Source organism: Pelodiscus sinensis, chromosome 3 (assembly GCF_049634645.1).
Source record: "Pelodiscus sinensis isolate JC-2024 chromosome 3, ASM4963464v1, whole genome shotgun sequence".
NCBI lineage: Eukaryota > Metazoa > Chordata > Testudines > Trionychidae > Pelodiscus > Pelodiscus sinensis.
The window spans coordinates 55866491-55892679 of NC_134713.1; the positions used below are offsets into that span (position 1 = coordinate 55866491).

The 26189-nt window shown below is 41.7% G+C and overlaps 1 protein-coding gene across 1 annotated transcript in view; it reads right to left on the bottom strand.

Annotated features, from left to right (window-relative positions):
• Positions 1-19157, bottom strand: part of SH3BGRL2 (SH3 domain binding glutamate rich protein like 2) — a 55881-nt gene extending 36724 nt beyond the window's left edge. The window contains exon 1 of the mRNA XM_075923782.1: positions 18884-19157. Within this exon, the coding sequence (XP_075779897.1) occupies positions 18884-18928 (45 nt within the window). The 5' untranslated portion in view covers positions 18929-19157. The remainder of the gene's footprint in view (positions 1-18883) is intronic.
• Positions 19158-26189: the final 7032 nt, after the last annotated feature.

Consider the following 26189-nt stretch of genomic DNA (forward strand, 5'->3'; position numbering starts at 1 on the left):
GAAACCTATTCCCATGTCTCATTTGCTATAAATACTTGGTGTATGGGGGAGGCACTTTATTCAGAGCAAGCATTCTGAGCTAATCCTACGTGCTTTATCAGTCAAATCATTCTGTAGCAATGTTTTGAAGACACACTCTTCGGCCATGAATTTTGTTAAGTGTGATCTATGCTTGCAGTTTTACAGTGTAATTGATGAATAAATTCCAGGACTTGCAGCACATTTACTATTCTGAGAGGACCAACAATTGTTTTAATTTAAAAAAAATTGTGAATACACTAGGAAATAGCAGCTCCTTGCTTTTTTAAAAGCAGCTACCAAATCTGCTCTACCTAGCTACAAATTAGCAAACTGAGTAACTGATACTTGAGCCCACATCTCAAGAAGATTGCAAAACAAAAACAAACTGTCAAAACTAATTGCAAATTTAAACATTACTACCAGTTGCAAATTTAAATATGTTGGATCTGGATCCAGTACCACATGTGCGAGTATAAGAGAGTCAGGCTCATTGCCTTTAAACAGTTTATTTCTGCAGGGTAGAATTTCTGGGTTGCTTCAAACATACCTGCCAACACGAAGTAAGCAGGGCTGTCCAGGAAGAAAAACTCGGACACATTTTAACGTCACGGGAATTCATGGAGTAACAGAGAGCATTTTGAAAGCATTTGAGAGAGGTTAAAGATCTTGCTATGAAAGAGATTGTTTTGTGCTAAAAGGTATCATTTTCAAGTTATTTTCCCCAAACAATAATTGGATAATAAAGATTAATTGAGTCCCTGCCTCATGCTTCCTGAAAAACTTTCCAGGACCCAACTTGACTCAGGCAAAGCTCCCATTGAGCAAGAGTAGGAGATTTGCCTGCCATTCGTTCCCAAATAATCTAAGAACCATCCTGATTATTAAATACCCTTGTATTTAAGAAAAAAACAAAAACAAAAAAAAAACTTAAGGATTCTACTCTACAAAAACATAAATCATGTAACAACATTTTTCTCTTGTAGCCTCTACGTGAGCAGTGCTATCGGTCTGAGCAAAATACTGCTCATTAATGCAATACCACCACAATCATTGATTTAAAATAGAGCAGGATGGAGCCCTCACAAGGACAGGCATAATCACACACTTTTTGCCAGGAATATTCAGGGATCAGTACTCTCAGTTCATTGCAGGAGCAGGGATTTAGTTTTCTGGTCCCCAACTTTGGAAACATTCAGTTATCTTATTGAGCTGAGACTTTACTGGAGAAGAACCATAAATCTCAAAATGAAAATAACTAAAAATATAAGGCTAGTACAGATGAGTAAATATTATGCAGCATGTAGATTAACAAACAAGTTATGTTAATTAGGAGAAAAACCTGTCATTAGGAGTGACAATATTTACAACATACATTTTGACTGGAATTGTGGACTTTGCTACATGAAATGGCTTTTGTCAGCATGCAAAAAGCTTGATAAAAACATGGAACTTTAACAAAGGACAGTGGTATCAGAGGGAATTAAATGTAGAATATTAAATAAAGGATTCAGATTATTATCTGACCATCTTGAGAAATCTTGTATTGGAGAAGTACAAGAAAACAACACTTCCTATACAGCCATTTTCTTGAACCACCTGCCAGATCACAAATAAAACAAATCTCCAACATTGCTATCCTATACAATTAATTTAGTTGTCATCAGGGTTTGGAAACATACGTACTTATTAATCCCTGGAGTTGCAAAATGATATGCATCTTTTTCCAGTACTAGCTCATCTAGGCAAATGACAGGTGCTGTGCACAAAGATGTGTTGAGTTCTCAGTTGCTTTGATTTCTTGAATGAACCGTTCCTTTACCTCTAGGCTTCTCTCAGCCACCTGTGTATGCAGATTTGGCTTCAAACCGTCACAACTCTAGTTAAGTTCCCCCTGCTGGATGCTCAGACTGCTATGTTTGGACCCAGATACTGAGCCTGTGTGCTTTCAAGCATCCCTTCATCCGAGTAGGCTCCAGCATTGAGTGGCTATGGCATCTCTGGCACACTTCCTGGACATGGCCTCTGTCTGATACTCCTTCTAGAAGTGGAACCTCTTAGTCAGTTGCACCTAGGCACCAAAACTAGTGCTGACTCCCCACCACATCCCAGTAGCTTAAGCGCATCCTTTCCCACAACTAGGGTTGCCAGATGTCCGGTTTTCAGACAGAAAACCCAGTTGAAAAGGAATTCTGGCAGTTCCAGTAAGCTCCACTGACCAGGCCATTAAAAGTCCAGTTGGCAAAAACTGGGAAGTCCCTACATCTCCTAGGCATATGGATGGCCAAGGGAGCTTGGCGTGCTGCTCTCACCCAAGACAGAGACTGTAGGTTTGCATAATTTTGGTTCCCAGAACAGGTACAAGTCCCATCCCTTCTCCATCTGCCTTGTAAGCCAATGCTTATTTTTTAGAATACAGGCAGTCCCCGGGTTACGTACAAGATAGGGACTGTAGGTTTGTTCTTAAGTTGAATTTGTATGTAAGTCGGAACTGGTACATATTGTAGGGGAAACTCTAGCCAAACATTTCTCCAGAGCTCAGTTTTATTCTCCCACACCTCACTTCCCTCAGTCCTTTATTCTCAAGCTGAGGTGTCTGCTGAGAAGCCGCTCCGCATCTCCCTGGTCTGCTGGGGGGCGCGCTAGCTTCGCGTCTCCCTGGTCTGCTGGGGGAAGCAGCTAGTGCGGGGCTGCCTCACCCCGTTTGTAAGTAGGGATCCGATGTAAGTCGGATCCATGTAACCCAGGGACTGCCTGTAATCTTGAAAAGTGAGGGCTCTGGGGAGGAGGTATTTCCGAATGTCTTGGGCAGAGGGTTGGTTTGTGACAATGAGGACAGTGGGGGTTGGCCTGGAAATGAGGGGTTTGGGATGGTGGCAGGGGCTCAGGGCAGGAGTAGTGTATTCATCTTTATGCCCAGCACCTGTCATTTGCCTAATTAGGCACAGGGGTGGCATTGGGTTGGGGATGAGGAGTTTGGTGCAGAAGAGTTCTCAGGGCTGGGGCATATTGTAGGACTTCAGGAGGCGTGCAGGCTCCAGGTGGTATTCACCTTAAGAAGTTCCCGGAAGCAATGATCTCTCCCTCCAGTTCCTAGATCAGGGACAAGATCCAGTACCCCAGGGTTAGCCCCTGGTGGGCTGCTGTTGCTATATGTACTTGTGCCTCCATAAGTACAGGTGACTGTACCTCACATTGGTCGCAGAGAGAGACACTACTTCCCACAGCTCCCATTGGCTGGGAACGGTGATCCATGGCCAATGGGAGCTGCAGTCCCCATACTTGTGGAGGCACACGTACATATAGCAGTGGTGGCCCACCAGGGGCTAACCTTTGGTAAATTGCTGCCATTCTATCACCCCCCCCTTTGTCCTAGAGGGACTGATAGCCACAGAGACTTTGCGAGCTGCCCCTGCCTGCCGGCTCCACCTTCACAGCTCTCACTGGCTGTGGTTCCCAGCCAATGAAAGCTGCAGAGCTGGTGCTTGAGGCAAGGGACAATGTATATGGGCCTGTCATGATTATGAGGGTTAGCCAGCAACCTGGGGAATAAGGGGTTAACTATGTCCTTTACCTAGCCAGGTGGAGTGGCCAATAGGAATTTCAACCTGGGACAAAGGAAGTTTTGTTTTTTCCCTCCTTTGTTCTGGGGGCAGTTCTCTCCAGCTATAGAGAGGGACAGACACTATGTCTCCCTCCAAGAAAAGACTCTTTCTTCACTTTGGGTACATCTAGACTACATGCCTCTGGCGACAGAGGCACGTAGATTAGACTACCCGGCATAGGAAAATGAAGCGGCGATTTAAATAATCGCCGCTTCGTTTAAATTTACAGGGTTGCCGCACTGAGCCGATCAGCTGTTTGTCGGCCCAGCGCAGTAGTCTGGACGCTCCGCGGTCGACATCAAAGGCATTTGTCCACTTCCCAGGTGTGCCTCCTGGGATGATCCCAGAACCTCCTCCTCCACACCCCAACCCCCGCCTCAGCCTGGAGCCCCCTCCCTCACTCTGAACCCCCCAGCCCATAGCCCCCTCCTGTAACCAGCAATCCTAGCTGGTGCCCTCCCCACTCAGGCACTCCTAACCCAATGCCCCAGCCCAGTGAAAATGAATGAGTGAGAGAGGAGGAGAGCAAGTGGCCATGGAGGGGGAGGGGGGAGAGAAGAGAAGAGAGGGGCTGGAGTAAGCAGAGGCAGGGCCTCAGATCCAGTGTAATTAGAAAGCTGCTAATCCTACTCAAAACTCCCTGCAACTGGGCAAACTGATTCAGAGTTTGCCCCTCTGGGGTTCATATGAAAAAAAAACCATTCAGACTTTGCAAAAGTAATTCTAAAATTCTTTCCTTTAGACAGTACAAGAGACCTACAGATCTAGCTAAAATCAGTAATGCCTACAAGCCATTCCCTACTTCCATCTCCTCACAGGTCTTGAGTGGCCGTTGGGTCAAAGTCCTTTCAGAATTCCAAGTCCCCTCAGGACCATGCTCCTCCAGCTCACGGCCTATCCTCTGAATCACAGAATCTCTCCAGCCTCCCTGGTCAGTTTCCTTCAGTGTTGGCTGGACTGCAGTCAACAGATCCTTCTGGTTCTTACAGACTGACCCTTTTGTCCCTCTCTGAGTCCCTCCTATTTTTAAACAGCTCAGTCTCTTTTTTCCCTGCGTTCTGGGGAACTCCACTGTTCCTCTCTCCCTCTTATCTGCAGTGAGAACTGGTTCTCCTAGTCTTCAGCCATCCAGGTATCCTAGGAAGCCATGCATGTTAATGAATTTCCATTGTCTCTGGTCTGAGACACAGGATACTAGATCTGAGAGCAAATAGTGGATTCCACATTCATTGAATCACTCAGCAATACTGTAAAATTAATCAGAATCATAATTGACATATGGACAGGCTCTCCAGACCATCATACATACCTCTTCCTCACAGTACCTTCCCAAAGCAATTACCTAAGCTGTTAAAGAAAACTTGAGGTCCTGGAGTAATAGGCACATTTAAAATCTCTGAGGAAGAGCACTATGCCCTATGCAATGGCAAACTGTCTGGCAGAAAGCTGCTGCAGTGGCACTTCGAGAGCCAAAAACCTATTTAGTATACAACTAGAAAGACTGCTGCCCAATATCATAAAGGGGCCTCCTCCAATGGTACCTCCGTATTAAAGATGAGATGGTAGAATATGGACCTTCATATTTTTTCTTTAACTCTGAAATGTCCAGAGTATTACAACCTATTTGGATATCTGTTTTGAGAAAAGCTAATCTCCCTTGTGGCATGCATAGTGCAGCAGCTGCTATGGCAAGTAGCCTTTGGTTTAGCTAGGTAAGGCTTGGTTGTGCAGTACTGCAGAGGGCAGGTGTTTTTAGCTTCACATCTCTCTTTTTTCCTAAAACACGCATATTTGAGTTGTGCTATCTTCCACTTACAACATGAGACAGGGAGTCGACGCAACTGGCGTTGGTAAAATTACATCTGTCACATAAAGCCCCGGTTTAAGTATAGAAATCGCTTTCAATCAGACATGCTCTCCTTTCCTAAGAAATGCAGTAGAAGCAAAAACAGGTAGAGTGCCTGTGTCATTTTAGCCTGTGTCACTGTAGGCTCCAAACATTTTAGCATTATGACAAAAGTTATGATGGTGGACTCTGTGATGGTTTCTCTTCTGCGCTTACATTGAAATAGAAGAATAAATGCAAATGCCATCTAGAACCCGAGACATTCACCTCTCATCATTTTATAAATCTAACTAAAGAAGGGTGAGGTTGGTCTGCAGTTAATATTAAACTACAGGCAGTCCCTGGGTTACATGGATCCGACTTACATCGGATCCCTACTTACAGACGGGGTGAGGCAACCCCTCACTAGCTGCTTCCCCCCAGCAGACCAGGGAGACACGAAGCTAGTGCCCCCCCCCCCAGCAGACCAGGGAGATGCGGAGCGGCTTCTCAGCAGACACCTCAGCTTGAGAATAAAGGATTGAGGGAAGTGAGGTGAGAGAATAAAACTGAGCTCTGGAGAAATGTTTGGCTAGAGTTTCCCCTACAATATGTACCAGTTCCGACTTACATACAAATTCAACTTAAGAACAAACCTACAGTCCCTATCTTGTACGTAACCCGGGGACTGCCTGTATAAGTATTTTCATCTGGTTCTGTTAAGGCTTCATCACAGCTGCTATGGTTTTGTATTTTCATAGTAAGACATAACTAGGAAATGGAAATGTGATTTAATCATCATCTATGTGAGAAAGAGATAATACCCCACTATAACTATACTATAACTAGTTAGGTCATCCTGTAGTACAATAGATGGATTCCCTTTGCATTAATTGCAAGACTAATTATGTTTCCATTATGCCAGTGAGGTGCGGGAGGTGAAAGCATTTCAAAGAGGTGCTGTCCACATGATTTGTATTCAAAATAGCTGGAGCTGTTTGTCCTGTAAGAGTGAGAGACAGCCTTTCAATTATCAAAAGCTAGTTTATAACCTGTAAGTTTATATGGGGAACATAGATATTTAAAAAAAAAAAACTACCTCATGTTGGAGATGTAAGTTACTAGTCAACTATGCAATAAGCATAAGCTTATCAGATAGTTGACTAGTGATGTGACTAGTTGCTCCCTGCTCCCCCTATCTTAAAAGCTAGCTCCCCCTAGCACCATCTCTGCGGGGAGGTAGGGGATGTAGAGGCACTGCAGGAAACGGAACAAGCAGGGACTGAAGCAGTCTCCGCTCACATCGCTTCCGCTGCCATTCTGCTTTCAAAAACAGAAGCCCTGCAGGGAATTCTCTGCTCTCGCTGCATCTACTGCAAGTCTGCTTTTCAAATGCTCAGGAGCCGCAAGGAGCATGGGGCCAGCAGGAATCCCCTGCTCTCTGCAGGGCTTCTGCTTTTGAACTGTAGCAAGAGCCCGGTAGGAAATCCCATTGATTATTCGATTAGTTAGTTAATCTAAATTTAACACTCCTACCTCACATGCCCAAAGCTACATGAAAAATAAGTGAAAATACAAAACTGAAAATGGAGTTGCTGGTTTCTAATCCCATTCTAAGACGTCACTTGACCTCCTAATAAGTGTCTTGCAGTAAATACAAAATCATAGGCCCAGACCCAGAAAATGGTCATAACCCACATTTACTTGGTGTAGTTTGCTGGATCACAGAGGCTTATGACTCGCCTGCTACATCCTTTTTCTAACAGAACTGAGTCTCTCTCAGATAGTAAAGGGTTCAATTTCTCTACCATGATCAATCCCCACTACTGATCCCAGGGGGCACTGTATTACATTTGTAAATTACATCATTAATAGGGTAATTTCAGGATGAACATTGCACAAGTTTTACATTTAGTAATAGCAGTATAAGACATTAGCAAAAATACAAAAATGAAGAGAACTTGAAAGTTCTTTAAAAAACTTTCAACTACCTCTCCTTCTGGCCCCATCATCACATACACAAAAATAAGATACCATAATTACTAGGCACAGAAAACTGCAATGCAATACTGTGAACATTGTATTCTCAATTGGAGCCTCATTCAAAGCTCACTGATCAGGCCTTTTCTTTGTTACAGTAGCTATTACAGAACCTTTTGCTAACATGACTCAAGACTACTGCAGTAAGGAGGAAGTCAAGATAAAAATCTGATTTGGATACTTAACACAGAAAAACACTGAAAACCAAAAGGTCTGACAACTTAATATTTTCCTTTAACAAATGTCTGCACTCTGCAGTTATTCATGCATACAATTCGTTTTGATAATTAAAATACTGAAACTAGAATCATAGAATACTAGGACTGGAAGGGACCTCGAGAGGTCATCAAGTCTAGACCCCTGCCCTCATGGCAGGACCAAATACAGTCTAGACCATCCCTGATAGACGTTTATCTAACCTACTCTTAAATACCTCCACAGATGGGGATTCCACAACCTCTCTGGGCAATTTATTCCAGTGTCTGACTACCCTGACAGTTACAAACTTTTTCCTAATGTCCAGCCTAAACCTCCCTAACTAGGTAAATTCTGAAGTTTTGTACTGCTTAAAACTCTTTGCCCAAATATGCACATTTGTGTAATGGATTCTCAAAGCCAATAAGTACCCTTATATAGGATTTTTTAGGTGTAACTGATAACTTTTACACAATCCTATTGATCCATGAAAGAGGAGAATTCAACTCATTCCAAGGTGATCATTAATGGGGAAAAAAAGGTATATTCATGGTCTGGTCCATTGCCTCATGGAACTGTTAGTTCTACAGTCTAAAGAAACAATCTTTAAAAATGTATTAGAGGGGTAGCCGTGTTAGTCTGAATCTGCAAAAGCGATGAGAAGTCCTGTGGCACCTTATAGACTAACCGAAGTGTTGGAGCATAAGCTTTCGTGGGCAAAGACCCACTTCGTCAGATGCATGTAGTGGAAATTTCCAGAGGCAGGTATAAATATGCAGGCCAGAATCAGGCTGGAGTTGACTAGGTGGACCTAATCAGGGAGGATGAGGCCTACTTCTAGTAGCTGATCTGGAGGTATGAATTCCAAGAGAGGAGAAGCTGCTTTTGTAGTTAGCTAGCCATTCACACTCTTTGTTTAATCCTGAGTTGACTGTGTCAAACTTGAAGATGAACTGTAGCTCAGCAGTTTCTCTTTGAAGTCCGATCCTGAAGTTTTTTGTTGCAGGATGGCTACCTTTAGATCTGCAATTGTGTATCCAGGGAGATTGAAGTGTTCCCCTACAGGTTTTTGTATGTTGCCATTCCTAATATCTGATTTGTGTCCATTGATTCTTTTACGCAGGGACTGTCCAGTTTGGCCGATGTATACAGGAGTGGGGCATTGTTGGCACATGATGGCATATATTACGTTAGGTTCATTCTCCTGCACATCCACTAACGTAATATATGCCATCATACCTCCAGATCAGCTACTAGAAGTGGGCCTCATCCTCCCTGAATAGATCAACTCCAGCCTGATTCTGGCCTGCATATTTATACCTGCCTCTGGAAATTTCCACTACATGCATCTGATGAAGTGGGTCTTTGCCCACGAAAGCTTATGCTCCAATACTTCGGTTAGTCTATAAGGTGCCACAGGACTCCTCGCTGTTTTTTAAAAATGTATTAATTGTCCTTTATCATTTCATTTCCTAATCATGCCAGACTGAGTGAATTCAGAGAAAACTACTAACCTTGAAAGCACATATTGTTATACATTGTTAGAGATTGAAGTCATATCTGAATATAAAGCAGTTAAGTCACATCAAAACAGATGTTCCAAAGGACTTTTGGGAATATGATCAGAACAGTGCTTCCTTGAAGTATTATTGTAGCAACTACTGTTAATTTTTACTGACCTTTGCTTACATAGATAAGCAAATTCATAGGATACATTCTCATGTACATTTGGCTGTGTTCTTTAGTTATCTGTTTAAAATAAAAAAGATCCTGACAGGGAGTAATGCTACAGACTGAAAAGAAACTGAACATTTGAGAGGCAGAATTTAAATATTAAACTACCAAAACGCAGCAAGTATCAAGCATTTAGGGTACATCTACACAGCAAAGAAAATACCACCACGGATCTAGACTCACTGACTCAGGATCATGCTCACTAACTCAGGCTTCATGCTGCAGGGCTGTTTCATTGTATATAGATTTCTGGGCTTGGACTGGAGCCTGGGCTCCAGCACCCTGCAAGGTGAGAGGTGTCCCACAGCTTGGGCTAGAGTCCAGTAGCCTACACAGAAAAGAAACAGCCCCACAGCCTGAACCCAAAGACAAAGACCAGGTACCATGTAGACACACTCTTGGTATCTGACCCCAAAGTCTGCTAATATTAGTAGAAAGATGCTTTAGAATGTTTAATTCACATAAATTTTACTTGTTTAACTAAAAGCTCAAAATACTCCCAATGTCCTGGGAGTTTAAAAAAAAAAAAAAATCAGTGGAGCGAGCAGGTGTATAAACTGTTGTGTCTATAGCAAGTAAAATTTTTGCAATATTAAAATCAAGAAGAGACAAGGCAGGTGAGGTAATATTTTTTTATTGGACCAACTTCTGATGGGAAAAGACATGCTTCTCACAACAGAACAGTCCCATGAAAGGCATTCCCTCACCTACCTTTTTCCCTAATATTCTGTGACCGATAGGGATACAACTACACCACATACTTGCTATAAAGCACAATTGTTTAAAATAGTAACTTGTTTCCTGCTGTCCTAGATTTCATATTTTAAATATTCATTTTATTAAACGGTAGTACTTGATATACATCACAATCTTTTTATTTTGACTATTCTGTATCAAGGCTATAAAGAGACAAAAGCATGAGTATCATATCTGGAAAGTAAACAGTAACAATTCTCAAACTGTTTGCGTGATTTTTTCAAAATGGTCAAGACATTTTTTCCATGTTTCCTGATTTGGATTTTAACAAAATTCCATTTCATCTGTACTTGAAACATATATGTTAAATTTCAGCTTACTGAAGTTTTACAACTGACAGAGCAATTTTCACAAATCAATTTTTGCAATAGAAAAAACACAAAAGTAACACTAATTACTCGAGTGTTATAGGGTTTCCTAGTTTAAAAAACATCTGTAATTATCTTTGTGATGTTCTATACCTTGGAGCACCCTAAAACCTTCATATTCCTCATCTGTATATAACTGTGATATTGCATATAAAATGTGTCATGCGATGTATGTGGGGAAAGGTTCTGATTAGGGATGTTAAATTTTTAATCAGCAAGCATACAGGTAAGCATGAGACTTACCAATATACTTACTGGTTAACTGGCATTTGCTGGTGAACTCCAGTGGAGGACAGTCACACTGGGTCAGAGCAGCCCCAAGGAAGCTAAGTGGCGAGGCCAGGAAGCAGGTTCTAAATGAAAATGATTAATCATTAACATTTCTAGTTATGTAATCTCAGAGAGGTAATCGTGTTAGTCTGTAATGAATACATATCACCAGCCATTGTCCAACTAAGGACCCACAATTTGATGATTCACCTACATAAACCCACACCAAGAGAGTTGCTCAATGACTCAGTAAGGTCCACTGAACAGGCCTGAATTTGTATTCTCCAAGCACATGGACTAAGAGTATAAAAACTACAGATATTAAAATGTGAGATATTAAGTAACTGTGTAACCATTGAAAATTTCAGCAGGGACATGGTTACACGTAAGGGGGGGACAAAAGGCTCCCCAGGAGAAGGTGTGTGCTCTGTGTGTACCAGGAGCCTACGTGTAACCATGAATGTAAATGGATGAGCCTGGGCTCATCAGTTAACTGTTTACACAGTTGCACTTTCACATCCACTATAAAAACCAAAACACAGGGGCCCATGTTTGGCCTCTCTCCTTCACCTACTCTCATCGCAAGCAACCAGGACACTGAGAAGACTGATTCCAACTAAGAAGACTGGCCCAGATTTTGAGGGTGAAATCTGTGTACTATGGACTGCAATAACCAGTGGCGTGAGAAAAAAAACTACTTGATTTAGTTGTTGCCTGATCAAATAGGGTTGAGACTGTATGTTTGCATTTTCTTTTGGTAACCACTGACTTTTTGCCTAACACTTACAGTCACTTAAACATCTATCTTTTTTAATCAATTGTCTTTTACTATTTATATCCATTAATGAGTTTGTCTGAAGTATGTGGCAACTCTGATCAAGTTTTATAAAAGCTGGTCTATGTTTACTATCCATTTATGAAGTTCGGAATCAATACATTAGACAGTATATTCCAGAGGTACAGGATTGGAGCTGTGGGGGGGGGGAGGGGGAGAGGCGCGCGGGGGGGGGGGGGGGGGGGGGAAGAGGAAGATAGTTTGCTGGGACCTTACTCTGAAGAGATTTAGCAGTGACTCTGGGAGCATTAATGCAATCTGGTTAGGTGTTAGGTTCCACGTGAGCTTGTGTTGAGTGATAACAGCAATTGGAGGGGTTACTGCTGGTCACTAGCAAGGCATTGTGAGAGACAGCCTAGGCAGGCAAGTATTATGGGCACAAAGTCATCCCATAGTTTCAGGCTACACCCAAGGAGGATCCTGTTAAAATTTTAGTTACACATTGGACTTGGATTTTTTTTTAAACCAGCTTCTAATCATTGTTATGAAAGCCTATCCCTTTTCCATGTTGGTGTCATTCCATTTTTCTCCCTAGTATTGATAACCAACATGGCTGATTACATTTGCTAAGTTATAAGCTCCAATCCATTTTCAACTGTGTTTTTTGTAACTGATGAAAGCAAACAAAATTCCAAAGTGAGAAGTTATTCTTAAACGAATCTCAAAGTGGAGTAAATCTCTGGATTCCAGTATTTTAATAAAGTCACTCTGCTTAATTTAAAAAGGAGGGGGGGAAAAAAACCACTGTTCCATAACAATAAATGGTTATCACAGAGCATAATTACATTTTTAACAATTATTTAGACCATTCTCTCCAATATTCTGGAATCTTTAATTAAATCCTCCCAACTTGACACCCAATCATGCAACTTCTCTGTGTATTAGGGATGTTAAATTATATTTTAGTAATCGTGTAGCCACAAAAAATTTGTCAGTTACATGGATACTAACATACTCCGTGGAGCGGGATTGGTAGCCAGTGCGTTCCTGGTTCCCAGTCCCACTCCTGGGGAGCCACTGCCACCCCATGCCGCTGCCTCTGCAGTGGCACAGGGTGGCAGAGCAGGTTTAAAAATTGGCTGCCTCTGTGGGAGGCAGCAAAGGGGAGGAGGCGGCTCCATGGAGCCGGCACACGCAGGGAGCTGGTGTGAAAACTGGCTTCCCTTGTAGGCCAGCACCTGCCTACCCCCCACTCTGCCGCCTCACTATCAGAGGGACCAGCATGGGGATGGAGGGGAGATAAGCAACTTAGCAGAGATGGTGTTCCTGAGGAGTCAGCTTTTAAGCCAGCTCCCCATGAACACCAGCTTCCACCTGTCCCACATGTTGCTGTCTCTGAAACAGAAAGGCAGCAACTGGGCATGGGAGGGAGAGGCATGTAGTTGCTTGGATTAACTGTTATGTCCAGGCTTATCAGTTAATCATTTAAACAACTATACACTAACATCCCTACTGTGTATATCGTCAGCGGGCATCCCAGACAGAGGATACATGGTACCAGATCCCGGATTAATCCAAGATAACTAAAGCTGTGAAAAACATTAGGCTGTTTACATATTTAAATCTTTAACCAATTTCCATTGTTGTACTGTACAAGCAACATGTGAACAAAAATAGTTTTCATAAAAGTAAAAGAAATAAGAAAGATAAAATTCCAGTCACCTGAAGTTATTTGGAGAAAAGCCAGAACTCATTTTTTTGGTGCATACAACCACTACTAAGGAACAATAAACTTCCTTACAATAGCAATCTGCTATTTTTCTATTGATAAATACATACACAAGTAAAACTCAGCCCTGTAAATTAACACATTGAGTTCAGGACATCTTCCCCTCAAGGGAGGAAGCATGGGGTGAAGAAACAAAGGTCGGAGGGCCAGCAAAAAAGCTGCTAAGCTGTCTTTATATAGGTTTCCCACTGGGTTTCAACTGTAGCAGCTAACACATGTTGCCCTTATCTATATTAGGTTCTTTTTTAAAGTTATATTTATCTGAACAGATCTTAGAGTTCCCTTAAGTACAGGGGTGGGGAACCTTTTTTGGTATCAGGGCCGCACACAAGAAAGAAAGAAAAAAAAAAAAAGACACCCAACTGAGAAGAAGAAAGACACTCCCCATACTTCTAGGAGGCATCTAGGAGGGCCCAGCCTAATAGACTGTGTGCTCCAGCCCCGCAGTGGGGCAGGAGGGGGATGGAGCACCAGTGCTGGCTCCCCAGTGTTGGGGGAGGAGAGGTGCTTGGCCTTGGAGATAGATCCAGGTAAGCTGGGGGCCGCATCCAATTCCTGGGGTTCCTCACCCCTGCTATAGTACTAGGGTTGCCAGATGTCCAGTGTTCGCCCGGGTAGTTTGATATTTTGGCCTTCCATCCAGTAAAACAAACAGAATACTAGACATATAAAATCTCCGGTATTTTCTGCTCTCCTTGGATGGATGGATGGCTGACGGCGTCTGCAAGGGTGGAGGAAGTGAGGAGTGCGACAATTTAAAGGCGCAGCCGTCTTTTTTCCCCCCCCTCAAAAAGATGGCCGGCACTGTCTGTGAGGGCAGGAGAAGCAAGAAGCATGGTAATTGAAAGGCACAGTGACCTTCCCTCCTTCCCCCCCCCCTCCAAAAACCAATTTCCCCCCTCCCTGTTAGGGTTGTCAGACACCTTCACAAAAAATCCCTATATAGTACCCACAGGCACTGATACAGTCTGATGGGGGCAAAACACAGGAATATTTATAGTCCAACTAAGTTTTAGTTGGATATTTTTTAATTTCTGAAGCATTTGCATCTACAAGTTTTATAACAAAATTAAGCCAGAGTTATAACAGTAGTTCATCAGCCATACACAGGGCTAGAAATGGTGTTTTGTATTCTAACATCAAACGGAGAATTTTTTCTGCTACTTCCGGTGCTCAACTTCTTGCTGGATGCCATTTTACCATCCCTTCTCCAGAAGGCTTATCCCTTGAACTTTTACATATATTTATAAATAAACCTTTAAGAAAAACAAAAACCCGCAATCTGACGTATGGCTAATTATCAGGGATTTAAAAAAAATCCCAGTGAGAATACACCTAAACAAAGAACACTGTGCTAGCAATGGTCAGTATATTTTTCAGGTTTCTAGCTCTGTTCACTTAATTCAGACTGAGCATAACCCTAGATATTTCAAAATAATTATATCAGAGTCAACTTGGACCATAATGCTTGTCAAGCCATGTCATATCTCCTCGTGATTATGTTTAAATGGAAATAAGATGATGGAGTCTCATGTCCTTCACCCTGCCTTCCTTACAAGGGAATTTACAGCAGACTTATCACAGACAAAAAAAAAAGTTTTGTTGATTCTCCCTACTAGGAGTACTGGCAACACATTGATAGATTGATAAAAGAAGCCAAACCCAGTACTGGAGGCTAGCAAAATCTTTTTAAAGTGGCAGTCCCATCCGCTCTAGTAATGCTCTGAAGCCAAGCAGCAGATTATTTTCTCCTCTGATGTTAGTCATCATAAAGCCTGATCCAGTCAGCACTGCAATGCCTTGATCCATCTACAAGTTGACTCCCCTGACCAAAGTGGCATTCTTCAGTCCTTTCCTAATCATCTACAAAGATTCCCAAAGATACTACTTTTTTTTTTTTTTTGCAATCATTCCAAAATCTACAGTGGTCTGTCTCTACTACCAGACGCTTCGCAAACTTCAGAGGACAGCACACCCTTCAACATCCTGTAATCCAGATTCACTTGATATGTCCAAGCCAATGAATGACATACCAGCACAATTTAACATTGTAGATAAACTAGTTCTAATTAAACAAAAGAGAAGGCAAGTACATCCTCCACAAAAGAGAAGGGCAGTAATAATTTTCTAGGTAAAATGGTGGAAGAAAAACTGCCTGAGATATTTAAAGCTTGATTAACAAAGCACTACCAAATACACTTGAGAGAACAGTTTTACAACTTCACCCAAGCTGTCATAAAGAGTGGAAATCAAACATCAGTTCTTTCCAGGGCTGATAGTGTGGGGTTCTGAGTTGTGTTGTTTCCTTATTTTCTAGTAACCCTGGCAAACGGAGATCTGTTGTGCCATGAATTGCATGGGGTAAGATGCAGGCTTGGCGTTTCCATGAACTTGAAAGAGGATGGACGTGAACTATTGGCTGGCCTTTCCCTTTTCTTAATCTGACATTAAACAGCAAAAAGTTTCAGAATTTCACTGTTTTAAAGTATTACTAATGAAGAGAATTAGTAATGGATTGCACTGCCATTCCCCTCTAAATCAGGTATTCTATTCTGGCTGAGGATGGCTGAAAGTCTTTCCTATTAGATGGATGCACCTTTGCTTACATGAAGCGAGTTGGGGGGTCTCAATCCAGTACTAACGGTCCACATCGCACAACACAATCACAACTAATACTGCTGTTAAAAAAGCCTCACCAGAAAAGCCAGTGGATGAATTGGCATGAAAATTAAACACTTAAATCTCAGACCTGGGTCAGCAAAGTACTGGGAGAGAATCTTAACATGGCTGCTTATCTTGGTAAGAATTGTTTGTCACCCACAGTATTAACTAGCTCAATTAGGGATGTATGCTAAAATGTGATGTGGTCACATGATTATTAAATTACTTGATAGCTGTTACATGATTGATAGTCCCCGGGGCGGGACTTGCCGCCAGTGAGGCTCCCCAGGATTGGAGCTGGGAGCAACTGCTACTCCGCACTGATGTCTCTGTATCAGAGGCAGCAATGCAGGGCAGCAGGAGCCAGTCTGTAAGAGGCCCAAGCTCCCCAACAGATAGAAGCTGAGTCAGCATCCCTCTGATAGAGGGAGCAGCGAGGTGGGGGTGGCTTAAAATCCGGTTCCCCATGCATATCGGCTCCCACCTGCCCACTCTCTGATGTCTCTGATAGAGAAGCAGCTGAGTAGGGGAGCAGGCAGCTCTGTAGGAGCCAATACTTCTCATGTGCACTGGCTCCCACCTGCCCCCTTCACGCTGCCACCTCTCTATCAGAAGCAACAGCATGGGGGCGAAGGGGCAGGCAGTTCTGCAGGATCTGGCACTTATGGGGAGCCAGCTTAATATCTGGCTCCCCAAGAGCACCAGTTCCCACCTTCTCCCCCACCCTGGCTGTCTCTGATACAGCATTAATCGTTGACATTCCTAAACTAGGTCAGCCCACCCATCCTGATCCTGTGTTTGCCTGAGGCGGGGAATGGGCAACAAAGGATGGATCCTGTTCTAACATCGCCTCAGAAGCACCTGGCTTTGACCATTGTTGGAAGATAGGATACTGGGCTAGACAGATCCTTGGTCTTACCCACTACGGCCATTTTTATTAACTATTCTAGCTTGTGAATATTGGACCAAGCTTCTCCCTGGGACACCCTCCCTCAACAAAAAGCTCAAATACATCATTGTTTGAAAAAGCTATGAGACAAAATAATTCTATCAATATTGCACTACTACAATATAAACTGACTGCCAGTTAAGGGGAGGGAGTGTTTCTATTATGAATGCTCAGTGAACATGTACAGTTAAAATTCTGAAGAGATTCTATATTTGCTCAATAGCTACTGAAATGGATAATTAGTTTTTATTAGCTGTAAGTATAAAGCACTCCATGCCAAACTGTATCAGACCACAAACCTATCACCATGCCACTGACCTGAACACAAACAGTGCACAATGGAAGACCAGAGGAAGAGAATACACAAACCTTCAGAGTCTCTCCCTCTCCCTCTCTCTCTCAAAAAATGCCAGTAATAGCACAGCTGAAGCTATTCAAAGTATACCAAGTATTATGATTCTATGAAACACATTCACATTAGAATTTACATTCAGATTGTCTTTATAGAAATATGAACTGTCACTTTAAATAGGAATATGGATATTTATAGGTCACATGCATAATTAATTAATGAAGAGAAAACTATAAGGACTTCAGCTACTATCAAAGGACAATGATTGATGCCCTTCAAAATTTAATCCAAAGAAAGTTGTGCTCACTTCAAAGAGCTTGTTAATTTGCAGCTATGGTTATGCCCTGAGGTTGGTCTAAGAGGTTTTTTTTTTTTAAGCCTCCAGTAATTTGCAATTAGCAATAGATTGTATTTTTTTTTTAATAGCACCCTTAGGAAAAATATGCATCTCCAACTAAAGCAAAGCTAGTTCAAGAATCCCCTTCTCTATCCATGGGATAGGATTAACAGTGGCAAAACTACACTACTTGATGAGATTTTTCAAGTAAAGATAATTTATTCAACTGTCACTTGCCAATTGTGTTATACTTTGGAAAATATTAAAATGACTGAAAACACAAGCATGTAGTCCAACACACAGAGACATTTTAGTACCTTATTTTAAAGCCAGCAGGCTGGTTTAAAAAAAAAAAAAAAGCATCAATGAGGTCTCCGTAAGTAAGTTTCCTCACAGTAACATTTTGTATGCTATTGCTAAATGAAAAAAACTAACTAAAACCAAAGTTTAAGTTACCACACTTTGAATTCTAAATCCAGTTTAACATGGAAATGATGAAATAATTGATGCAGAGCTGTACCACAATAAGAACTTGCATTAGGAAAGAAGAAACAATATACTATTGCAATAATCTTATAATACTATTAGGAAATACACTTTGTTTTTTAAAAACATCAAGCAGATACCCTGTTCTGCTTGTTTTTAAACTATGGAAATCACAGACACTGTAGAACTATAAGGAACCTCAAGAGGTTTTCTACTCAAATTTATTTCAGTGCTTAAATACCCTGACAGGAAGGGTTTTTCCCCCTAGCAGCAACCTAAACCTGTGCAGCAATTTAAGCCCATTGCGTCTTGTCCTATCCTCGGAGGTTAACAAGAATAATTCTTGCATGAAAAAGTTCCTCAGATACCGTAGTTTCACTAATAAACCAGGAATTTGTGGTACAAACTTGCGACCCCTTTTCTTCTCCACTCCAGCAAATCTTAGCAACAACGGCTCACCACTAACCACTCAGCGAACTGCGATTTCCCATAGCAATTGGCAACACCCCAAACCAAGTGGTCCCTTGGAATTTCCAAGCCCTTGGGCTGCAGAGTGGGCTGTTGCTCTCGCCCCTAGATGTCTGCAGCAGGGAGAAGCCCTCACGCCCCAGCTGCCTTAACCAGGGCAGCGTGATTGGCTGAGGAGCCCAAGCATCCCGCTGGCCTCAGCCACCGCTTCTAACCTCTGCAGGGCCAGGTGCGCCTCCCACCCCCACCACTCACCGCCACGGAGCCAGAGGAGGATGCGATGAACACCCGGATCACCATCCTCACTTCATTCGCCGCTGCTCGCCAGCTAAGGGAAGGGTCAAGGGGCTGCCACTCCTGCAAGGGAAAGCCGCTGGGGGCTGCCTGCAAGACCTCGCTCGCCCCGGGACTCCTGCTCTAGCAGCCGCAGCTCAAACACCCAGAGCGCGGCAGGAGATGAGAGCAGGTGGGGGCCGTGCGCAATGGCTGCTGGGAAGTGTAGTGCCGCCGCTCTGCCAGCTGGTGGAGGTGTAGCCGGAGGCGGGAGTGGGGGGGGGCTGCTCCTCTAGAACGTGCATCCCAGCTCGTCACACAGGAATCCCCCCCCCCCAGGACACCGCGCGTTCGATCGCTCCACGCAGTCAAGTAGATTAACAGGGAACCCTGCAACCTGCCTAATAGCAGCTCTAACTCTGCCTGGCTTCCAACTGCGGGGAGCCACTTACAGGAGACCTCATCTCCAGAGATGCCCCCGCAATTGCTAGTGGCTTGAGCTGTGGGAGCTCTATGCCACGAGTGCCGGGCATCCCAGTTATTTGTAGTCAACGATAGACACGCTAGCAAATCAACAGAGACGGAGTAAGGACTAATTTTGAAAACACAGGCCAGGATGCCTAACAGCTTGTTTCAATCCACAGCATATTAAACTACATGCATAGTCAGGGCTTCTTTAACATTGGCCTTTGCCCACATGCCAGCTTTTGCTGTTTAGAAGGCACAGACTCTGATTTTCAGCATAGAGTTGATCATTTATCTCACTCTGAGCTTTGTTTTGTATTGCCTGGCCCAGTGTGTACCCATCTGCACACAGTTGGGAGGAATCAACTGCCACCTTTGTGATCTGTAACCAGGTGGCAGTTACAGTGGCATTGTTTACATTTGCTTCACACAGGTGAAAATGACAGATAGGGAAACAGGGATTAAGAGGTCAATTATGGGAGAGAGCTGAGTCTCTTAACTCTGATCTGAGTAAACCGAAGCTGAGGTCACGCCGCACTTTTCAGGAACACTCTTAATATGTGCTTAAAATCAGAGAAGAATTGCTTAACTGAGCCAGAAATTGAATCTAATTAAACAATTGTATATTTGGAAAGGACACAGTAAGGAAACAGAAAATTTTAAAATGCCAACATGCTACCAAAGTCTGGTAGCACAAATACTGTAAGATTTATCTCATATGACGGAGTCTTCATTTTTTGCTTAGTTCCAAAGCCACTTATTTCATATCCATTAATTTTTTCCTCCAATTTTATGTCTGTCTTTTAAAATAAATCAAAGCATTCATGTTGCTTGATTATATTACAGAACTACAATAAACTCAAAGTCTGTGGAGAAGCAGCGCTTGTTCTATTTGTTTAGACAGCTGCAGGCAACATTACTAAGCAGTTAGAGGACTTTCCACATAAAATAATCTTCAGTCATTTAAAACTCTTAAAACCTTTAAGTACTGTATTCAAAGATACTGAAAATGCATCTGGGTAATTGCTGACTTTTTGGTTTTTACAGCCACAAAGCAGCATTTTCTTTCTATTCTTAGGAATATTCATGATCAATCATAGCATTGTTTTGAGAACTGGTTTAAAATGCAAATATTTTTGTTGTTTTTATTGCCTTAGCAGTAAATAGAACAGGGCTCAATTAAGAGTTTATTTACCATTTAAAATTATTACTTCGAGGTATGCCTATGGCAATGAGAGAAAGGTAAAAAGAGAATTTATGTCTCCTATACAACTTCAGATAAAAATAACATTTTTCTTGAGACTTGGATGCAGCAGTTGAAAAGAAGTGAGCGATGTGATCAGAATTGACTTTAGGCAGGCGATGAACAGGAACACTGGTATTCAGATGTCTGCTCTGCCACACAAATTCTTTTTACAAGAAATCAAAAAATTCCTGCCAGTTCATTCCCCTTTATTGTTGTTTCTTTCTAATTATTCATATGCATCACTAACAGTGAAAGTTTTTCAATATACACAATGGACTATCTCTCCCGTGTTTTGATCTCTTCTGATCAAGAGTGTGCCTCATTTTAATGTTTTTCTATTGTCACATTCTCAATTTTCACAATCAATTTCTATTATCTTGGGCCAACTCACAGATCTTGTGTGTGAAATTTCTCAGAATAAAATTTTACAAGCCATGAATTGAAAACTATTGCAAATAGTTTGCTTTTTATTTCTCTATATAGTCTTTTTCATTCATGTGTATGAAACATCCAGTCCTGCAAGGGACAAACTACATTCAACTCCCAACGGTTAAGTATAAGAAATGTTATACTGAGATATTATAGACACATTACATTGTAGATCTGTATTTTAACTTGCACATACAATATACCAAGATACTGTGAACTCTCTAGAGAGAAAAAGATAGCAGTTATGTGAAATTTTATGCCAAGCAATTATATAGATGCAGAACCTTTGCAATACTAGCCCTTAAAGTCAGTTTCTGTAGCAACTCCCAGTCCATGTTCTGTAGCTAGATTCTTATTCCATTTCTACTGTGCAACATAAGATGCTTGGAAACCAAACGGCAGAAACATATGGTTAAATGTAAGAAACTTGCCATAAAATAAATTGTTTAAATGATTTATGAATAGTTTTTCATGTTTACAGGACAGGCTGAAACGTTTGCATTCCGAGACAAGTTGAAAACGTAAACTATGACTTTTAAAAAAAAAGTTTCATGGTAAAAATGATTCAGTGTTATACCAATACTTTATGGAAGATTAAACAAAACTGTGCCACTACAAATGTAACAGAGGGCACAAAAATAAATGGCTGGAAGACAGAGGATGGTAGAAGTGTGTATGCGTATGTGTAGCCTCTAATAAGCCAGTTCGGTTGTGATAGAAGATTGTTTGCACTAGGGATGTTAAAATGAGGTTATTTTACTAATGGTACATCTAAACTACTCCCCTCTGTCACCAGAGGGATGTAAATTAGATGCATCAAAAGTGCAAATGAAGCGAGGATTTAAATATCCCGTGATTCATTTGCCTAATAGCAGCCGCCACTTTTTTTTGAAACAGGGCTTTTCGAAAAAAAAATGGCAGTTTAGGATCCAGGGACTACAGGATCTTTTGAAACAGGGCATTTCTGTCAAAAATGCCCCATCTAAACTGCTTTGGTGTTTTTCCCCAAAAGACCCCGTTTCAAAAAAAAAAGCGGCGGATGCCATTATGCAAATTAAGCGTATATTTAAATCCCCGCTTCATTTGCACTTTCGATGCGTCTAATTTACATCCCTCTGCCAACAGAGGGGTGTAATTTAGATGTACCCTAAATGAGTAGTCAATAGAATTTGTATTGACTAGCCTTTGATTGACTAGAATTTGATTAGTCGATAGGGGAAGGCAGCCGGCTCAGTCCTGGCTCATGTGGGGACCAAACCCCCATTGGCTCTGCTATTTAAAAGGCAGTAGGAGCCAGTGGGCAGCCTCGCCCCCTCACCCCCATCCTTCCCCTCCCTTCCCCTCCCCTCCCCTCCCCTCCCCTCCCCATCTCACACACACACTACTGCCTCTGATGGAGGCAGCAGCGGGGGTGGGGCAGGAGAAGCTGCACCATGGAGATGGTGCTCGGGGGAACTGGCTTTTAAACCAGCTCCTGCTTGCCCCTCCACCTTGCACTGCCTCTTTTAGATCCCTAGTTTGTAAAGGGCAATGTAGCACAGAAGGGGAAATGAAGAAATCTGTCTCTTGTAGAGTGACAAGATGCCCTGATTTTATATCAAAAAGTCTGGTAGCACTTGATAGATTAACAAAACATGTAGTCTATCAATCTGGCCATTCAACACTCTGGTCAACTGAAGAAGTGGACTGTGATACCATCTACATGTTTTGTTAGTCTTTAAAGAGCTACCAGACTATTTGTTGTTTTTAAGTTTATCCTGTACAGACTAACTCAGCTACTCCCTGAAGCTTTTGATTTTATATCGACAATCCCAATATTCAGGACTTTTTCTTATATGTTACCCCTCACATTCTGTCCCGATTTTTCACACTTCCTATCTAGTCCCCTTACTCTCTTCATCCCGAAACATCTTTACAGAAACCATCATCTTTCATTCCTGTCCATAGCTTGTTCCTCTTGTAAGTCCACTCAGGTCATGTCCCTGCTTATGGTCAGTGGCTAAGTCTGATTCACCTTGGCTGTGTTTTCAGTATTTCCTTTAGCATCCTATCATCTGTTTGTCTTCTGCAGTATCTTCACCATTTTAATATTTTTGATTGTCACCAATCCCATATCCTGATTTCACATACCACACTCCTTCTAAATTCTTCATTTATCTTCAAATGATTCCACCACGTGTCTGTCATTTTATGAAGAATTCTCATCTCTACTGACTCTGGCATTCTGATGTCTATTTCATGAAATGCAACTGCTTCCAGACCATAGACGAATACTGTTAGTACACTGTTTTGATATATTTTCACTTTGGTACCAAATGTCATGTTTTTATCAGTCCATAATTTCATCAATTTCCATGCAGCAATGGGGGCTCAGGCATGTCTCCTTTGTCCTTATCCTTGAAGGAACTGTCAATACTAATCAAACTTCCGAGGTACACATAACAATCTGCTTGTTTTACAACTTCACTGCTGCTCCATTTCAATATTTTGCCTCTTGTCTCTTTTCCAAGATGCAACTATTTTGTCTTCTTGAAATTTATTGAAATTTCCACACAGCACACAGTCAGCCTGTGGAACTCATTGCCAGAGGATGTTGTGAAGTCTAAAATTATAACAGGGCTAAAAAAATCTAGATACATTTATGGAGGATATTAGCCAGGATGGGCAGAAACGGTGTATCTAGCTTTTGTCAGAAACTAGGAATGGATCACTTGATGATTTCGGTGCTGTTCTGTTCTGTTCATTCCCTCTAGAGCACCTGGCATTGGCCACTGTTGGAAGACAGGATACTGGGCTGGATGGACCTTTGATCTGACCCAGCATGGCCATTCTTATGTTCTGAAATGGACTACATACATTTCCAGGCTAGTGATTGCTATCATTAATTCAAACATATCTCCTAGCTGTACAACATTAGCTACATAAAACCAAGGAGCCTGTCTCTATATTATTCAAGGTAATGCCTTCCAACTTGTCTAACATCCTTAAAGTCCAGTTTCAGAAGATGATGAAAAATGATGATTTCATGTCCCCCCCCATCTTTGATTTGAAACAGTGGCTTTATTTTCCACCATTTTTATGGCACTTAAAGGTATCTTTGTACATTACTTTTAGAATTGCAATGATCTTATCTGGAGCTCTGTATGATTTTGCTATTTTCTATAATGCTTCACTGCAAACTGAATCAAATGCCTTTGTAAAGTCATGAAAACAACAAACAACTTTATTCCCATATTTGGGGGAAGGCTGTTTGTTTGTTTTACCCATCGACTATCTGAATATGAATATCTGATGAACACAACTTAGATCAGGTCAGAAGTTGAACAATTCCTCTAAAACTGGCCTGCATCTGTTAACAGTAACTTTCATCATTGATTTTCCTAATAGTGACAATAAGCGTATGCCTCTATGATTATTTGGATCCGTGGGGTCTCCTTTTTTCATGGTTGGTACAACTATTGCTTTTAGCCCGTCATCTGATACCATCTTGTGCTCCTATACCTTCTTGTATATTTTTTCTGTTAGCTTGATAGCACTTTTCCTGCAGGCATTTAGCAGTTCAGTTATCATATTGTCTATTCCTTCCAATTTTTCCAATTTTTAACTGCTTCTCTGCTCTTTTATTTCTTTTAATGGTGGTACCATGCTGATATCCTTTCTGCTTTGCAAGCTGCCCAGTTTATCTAGCATATCTAGAATGGTTGCATCTAGATGAAGAGGCAGTATTCAGCACTTTGTTAAAATGGCCTATGTTACCAGCACCTCTTTGGAATTTGCTGTTAATGGTAAATTGTAGTCAATTTACCACTTGTTTTGTTGGCTTACTTGTGTTTCCATCCAACTTAACCTTTTTTTTAAAAAATGTATTGCTTTCGTATCTTGGTTTCTAGAGATCTTTGCTAGGTGTACCTTTTTCCCCCAGATTTTAGCTTGTCTAATCTTTGTGAAGAAACAATAGATCAAAAACTTGGAGAAATGAAACCTCTAGCTTAATATGGAGTAAGATGGATAACGATAAAAAGGGAGACCGTACACTCCACATATTGTGAAGGAGTAGCTTGCAGTAACCAGCAGCAATGCTATTTGTGCATTTAAGAGGCCATTAATAGGCTATGAGCATACGCACCAGTCTTCTTTGGGTGTAAATATAGCTACAGTATTGGACATCTAGAGTGAAGTAGACAAGAAACAAAGAAAAAGGACCTGTATCTGTATGGCTCCAGTGGGGACATGAGGACTATTTCCCACCTCTCAATCCAACAAAAAGAAGGAATAAAACAAAGGCACCACACCATATTAAAAGGGTCGGGATGATGTATGATAGATGATACATTTATTCAATTATTTAATAATGGCACCTAAATAATATTAGCTAGATAGAGAGAGTGCCCATTATTAGAAGTAGATAATAAGCAGATTTTGGAGCTGAATCTGACTGCACTTCGAAGAAGCCCCTGTATGTTTTAAAATTGATGTTTAATCTCATCTGGAGAATCAGGGTACATTTATTCAATGATGTAGCCATGTGTCATGCACAATATCCCAAATTCACTGCTGTACACTATACACAGCAGGTCAAAGAACTTGTAGTTTAAGACTATCCTACAGTTTGCAAGAAAGCTCTGAAAATTTATATAATACTCTAGAGTCCTTAATAGCAAGCTCAGCGTCACAGGGGATTCTGTTCTTCAGGGAAGCTCATACTATAACCAGAGAGTTATGTTCCAAACACTTCATAACCTTTCCCACAGTTCAGAGTTAGCAATAATGTCCATTGTCTGAAGATAAAGTTTCCCTTGCTTTGGTCAAAAAGGCCCTGAGTGTATACAAGTGTGTGTATGTGTGGTGGACAATTTTAGTAGCTAGGGACACTAAATAAATTCTGCCTTCACAATAAATGTGACATATTGCCTTATTCCCCAAATAAGATTCTGCTAGTTCTACCGTAAAATCTCGAGTATAATGCGCACCTATGTATAATACGTACCTACCTTTTAAACATCAGAATTCTGGAATAAACTGAGCTCTTATCTATAATGTGCACCCTCATTATACTAGCGATTTTACTGTATATATAGGAAGGAAGGGGCCGCTCTCACCTGCAGGCTTGCCAGGGAAAAGCGCGCGCAGCACTGGGGAGCTGGCAGC